Source organism: Morone saxatilis, unplaced genomic scaffold, assembly GCF_004916995.1.
Source record: "Morone saxatilis isolate NCDOM2014 unplaced genomic scaffold, NCSU_SB_2.0 Contig4, whole genome shotgun sequence".
Lineage (NCBI taxonomy): Eukaryota > Metazoa > Chordata > Actinopteri > Moronidae > Morone > Morone saxatilis.
Genome location: NW_023339984.1, coordinates 17,247,624 through 17,252,501, shown reverse-complemented (window position 1 = coordinate 17,252,501; position 4,878 = coordinate 17,247,624). Strand labels below are relative to the sequence as shown.

The window sequence follows — 4,878 nt, the reverse complement described above, 5'->3', positions numbered from 1 at the left end:
TATAGTACAGTAAAATGGAAATAATTTGCTCAGATTGAAGCTTAAAAAAACAACAAATTGTTTTCCATGCGTGCAGGTGAGCGGATGATCAATTTCACACAAAATCTTAATCATATTTAGATATGTTAGTTAGATACTCATACAGAGAGAAACTCAAAGAAACATTTGTACTGACAGATGTGAAGAGAGAGGCAGATGTAGAAGTAAAAGTGAATGGGCTAGCAGATGGAGGACTAGATATAAAGGAGCAGATGTGGTTAATTGTATTTGCAGGTTTTCCCGCAGGCATTTATTCCCTCATTCTTTATGAGAGGACACTGGTCATGAAACACTTTGCCTTTCAGTTGTTGATTGAGTTCTCCCAGAGACCTGATCGTCATTCCAGATTGATCCACATTGTTGCCCCAGTGTGCAGCCGATATCCACTTCTTCATCTTGGGGTTGTAGCAGCAGAATGCGGACCAGAGCATGGAGGGAATATTAACCCTGTTGTTGAGGTTTTTATTTTGTTCAGGGCCGGGTGTTGCTCCCACCACCACAAAGCCTTCGTTGTTGCAGTTATGATCCATAAGACATTTGATGCACTTCTCCATATTGCTCCAGCTTCCAGTGTTGAATGCTGTTATTTGTGGAGCGACGTTGGTCAGGGTGAAGGTGGATATTTTGTCATCTTGATTGAACGCATGAGTACTTGGAAATAAATGGCCCTTGTTATACCCTTTAGCATTATTATAATCAACAGTACTGGCCTGTTTTGAGTAGGGTTGGTTTTCTTCTACATCTGCCATGTTCTTGTTGTCCTTTGAATTCTCAAGCTGTAAGAATTAAAAACAAAGTTAATGAAGCAGACAGAGTATCCATAAAGTAAATTAAATGTACAGTAAAAATGCAGTTTAATTGTCAGTCTTATTCCTCTGTGCTGTAGAGCTTCATTGTTGTCAGTGAGCTACACTGTTGCTCTGGGTTACATGTTCCTTCATTACCATGAACACACACACTGTAGTTTAATTTGACTCAATCCTGGTGATGAGTATGATTGTTATTCCTAGTCGTAGATGTATTATTATTATTTTTAGTAGTTAACAGTAGTAGCAGTTGAGGATGTACTAGTGGAAATTACTTTACCCAAAATACAATGTTACTGTATGTTCATTAATTCACACCTGTGGCTCTATCATCCAAGGGTCCCCTGCAGGTCTTCCCCCTTCTCCTTCCCCTCTGTACTTGTAAGCAGAAAACACTGGAATCTTGTTCTTGGTGTCGTAGAGTGTCAGAAACCTTCTCTCATTATTGTAAGTCTGGCAAATGGGTTTGTATCGGTTCTGGTTCTGGATTTCTTTTTTTCTGGGCTTGAAGATGTCTGGGAGCTCTGGTGAAAATTCTTCAAGAAGAAACCCTTTACACTTTGACAAATCTTCTACCACCTCAGCCACTGTGGGAACAGTGGACAGGGAGAGGAAGGCAGCGAGGAACCAGAGAGACCTTGTCTTCAGTTTCACCATCTTCAAACACTGTATCATTGATCAGAGGAGAAAACAAAAACAATCAATCATTAGAGTTAAGTTAGGTTGCAGTTACACATATAGTTTATTTTCTTCAGTTAAGTTGCCTCTTGACTGAAGATGTAGAGTAAAACATTGGTCTTGTCTTCTCTTGTAAAAAAGAGTGAGTTTTGAGGGTGCTAGTGTCATTTATACATTATGAGCATATGCTTTTTACATTAGCAGCTCTATTTTGCTCTTATTGGATTTTGTCAGAAATTAATACAAACCCCAGGAAACTTTTCAACTAGTCGGTTAGTCGTCAAGTCTCACTTAAGAGGGTCTATTTAATAAAATGTAACATCCCCTTCGCCTTTACATTGAAAACAAATGCTACAATACCAATCGCTCCATTATGGGTCCCAGGAAGGGGGATGGAAGATAACAGCTATGCTTCAGCAAATGAGTATTCACTTAATTTTCAATGTCAAATGTGAGGGGAAAAGCCTAAAGTAAATATAATGTATGTAATAGTAGTAATAGGAATAGTATTAAGGAAGATAAAACTTACCAACTGGTGTAAAGGCTTCCCAAAAGTCTTCCAAACAGCGTCTTCGCCTTTACCCAGCAGTGGAAACCAGAAGGTCTTCCTCAGCTATGAAACAAGCTCATGGAGGGAGTCTAATTTATACAGAACATTCAGCAGTTTATGGCAGTGAAAGAAAGGATGTGCTAACAGTAAGTAATGGATTACTCATAATTAACACGTGTCCAGACAAAGACTCCACACAGTTCCTCAGTTCAGTCCAAACTGAAGACACTAAAAGACACTTTGCATAACTGTGGAATGAAAATACTGTTCATAACCTGATGAATATAGGACCCTGAAACTGACAGTTAGATAGGGGAGCAGAAGTCTGCATGTACAAAGAGCATTAAAAGTTTGACCAATTCAAATTTGGACCTGATAAGACTGGAACTTTAGCCTCATGAAGCTGGAGCACAATACGTACCGTCTCATACATACAGACAGATTTAGTGTTTTCTTCTCCCTGACACTCGAGCATTGTTCGATTAGCTATTTGGTTGTTTAACTGTGGTCCTCTTCTAAAGCAGGACGAGGCTGTTTATCAGAGAGTTGAAACTCAGAGAATACAGCTTTTTGTCTTCAAAGTTTAGATCTTAAATAATAATATAAACTTTAATCCAATTTTCTTTCACATAAATTAATAAAAAATCTGACATAAGTTTTCTTAAACCCCTTAAAATCAATAGGGCCTCACAACCTCCCTGTGAAGCTTTTGTCCCGACCCCCAGATGCTTTAATACGATACGATAGAGCAGTCCAAGGCTCTTCTGCCTAAAGCACCGCCGGTCTGTTCTCCCTCTTTCTCTTGTTCAGGGAGACAATACCTACCTACACCGCTTCATTCATGTGCTGTGATGCGAATATGCAGTAAATAAAACTATTAATAAAAGCAAATTATTATATATTGAGTCTCAATGCAGACGGGAACAAACTCAGATGATCAGGTGAGAAATTGGAATATGTGAACAGTTTAGAACATAGACATATAATCTGTAGCTATGATTAAAATATCTGCTATCTTGGGGAAATACAGCCTATAAATGTGACTTTAAATGTCAAAAGTCATCAAAAATGTTCTAAATGTGCAAACCCCCCCCTCTTTCCAGGTTGCCCAGCAAAGCCTTAAACAGACTCCAGTATGTACACATCACCCCACCCTAATCCACCTCCACTGGCTCTGCAGTCAACGCCCACATTTCATGCAAAATCCTCCTGCTCACCTACAGGTTTAACGTAGCATATACCACTTATTTGCAGATGGTATCCAACTTTTCACTTTTTTTTCAGACCTAGTGAGTCTTTTAGGTTATCTACGCCAACGGTTCCCAACATTTTTCCTCAAGGGACACTTTTAATATCTACCAGTAAACTGACGACCCGTGACTATGTGACATATTTAATGGATATTTAAAATTGTAGTCAATGTGTAACAACCACAGTAGAGAACGGCTGATAAACTGTACAATGAACCCAAACAGTGACTGCTGGAAGTTATGTAAATTCTGGATGAATTTCCTAGGAATATTGCGACAGAAACTAGTTTTCCTGATGTGTTCAGGAACCTTTGATGCAATTCTCTGTCTGTATTGTGTTTTTACCAATCATAAATACTTCTTTTTAAACAAATTTAGTGTTTTCTTCTCCTTGACATTCACTCGGCATTGTTCGATTAGCTATTTGGTTGTTTAACTGTGGTCTTCTTCTAATGCAGGACAAGGCTGTTTGTCAGAGTTAAAGCTCCGTGAATACAGCTTTTTGTCTTCAAAGTTTAGATCTTGACTAATAATCTAACCTTTCATCCAGTTTTCTTTCACAGAAAATAATAAAATCTGACATAAGTTTTCTTAAACCCCTTAAAATCAAGAAGGCCTGCAACCTCCCTGTGAAGCTTTTGTCCCGACCCCCAGATGCTTTAATACGATACAATAGAGCAGTCCAAGGCTTTTCTTCCTAAAGCGCCAGGGTCTATTCTCCCTCTCCTCTTGCTCAGGCAGTCAATACCTACCTACACCGTTCTGTAGGTGTGGTGTGGAGGGGTAGGAGCAGGAGGGCGCTCACTGCTTGAGTCCAGTTCAAGACATTAAAAGACACTTTGCATAACTGTGGAATGACAGTTAGATAGGGGAGTACAAGTCTGCATGTACAAAGAGCATTAAAAGTTTGACCAATTCAAATTTGGACCTGATAAGACTGGAACTTTAGCCTCATGAAGCTGCAGTTTTTGGAGCACAATACATACCGTCTCATACATACAGACAGATTTAGTGTTTTCTTCTCCCTGACATTCGGGCATTGTTTTATTAGCTATTTCATTGTTTAACTGTGGTCCTTTTCTAATGTGGGACGAGGCTGTTTATCAGAGTTAAAGCAGCTGTTTGTCTTCAAAGTTTAAATCGTGTGTCGTAGTGGTGTGGAGGAGCAGGAGGGCGCTCACTGCTTGAGTCCAGTTATAGACAGTTTTTACCTAAACTCTCTCTGTAAATAGTTCATTTGAGCTTTCCTCTCTCTCCTTTCTCTCCAGATCTCTGGATTAAGTCTGGTGTTAAATTTGTGCCTCATCCCAGAGGTTATCTACAAACATGCAAATAACCCCTCACTCACACAGTTTTACTCATATCTCACCAACTCTGGTTATTGCCCCTATGATCATGCAGAGTAATTGGGGTAATATATGACAAATCCTCATCATTTGATACCCATGTCTTGTTTTATCCACCTCAGAAATATAAGTAAACTGAGGCCCATCTCAATTGTTGAACTAGAGATGATCATACATATGTGGCCGCCCCGTCCCTCTGGAACTCCCTC

General features: G+C 39.4%; 1 protein-coding gene across 1 annotated transcript; it reads right to left on the bottom strand.

The window, feature by feature from the left end:
• Nucleotides 1-257: 257 nt before the first annotated feature.
• On the bottom strand, nt 258-2,146 carry LOC118337922 (endonuclease domain-containing 1 protein-like). The gene is made up of 3 exons (XM_035675086.1): nt 2,053-2,146; nt 1,164-1,511; nt 258-815 (listed from the first exon to the last, which is right to left on the bottom strand). The coding sequence occupies exons 2-3, from the start codon at nt 1,500-1,502 to the stop codon at nt 258-260; spliced, it is 897 nt and encodes a 298-aa protein (XP_035530979.1). The 5' UTR covers nt 1,503-1,511; nt 2,053-2,146.
• Nucleotides 2,147-4,878: the final 2,732 nt, after the last annotated feature.

Coding starts and splice junctions, on each gene's coding strand:
- LOC118337922 (XM_035675086.1), bottom strand. CDS start 1,502: ATGGTGAAACTGAAGACAAGGTCTCTCTGGTTCCTCGCTGCCTTCCTC. Junction 816..1,163: donor CTTGGATGATAGAGCCACAG/GTGTGAATTAAT, acceptor TAATTCTTACAG/CTTGAGAATTCAAAGGACAA.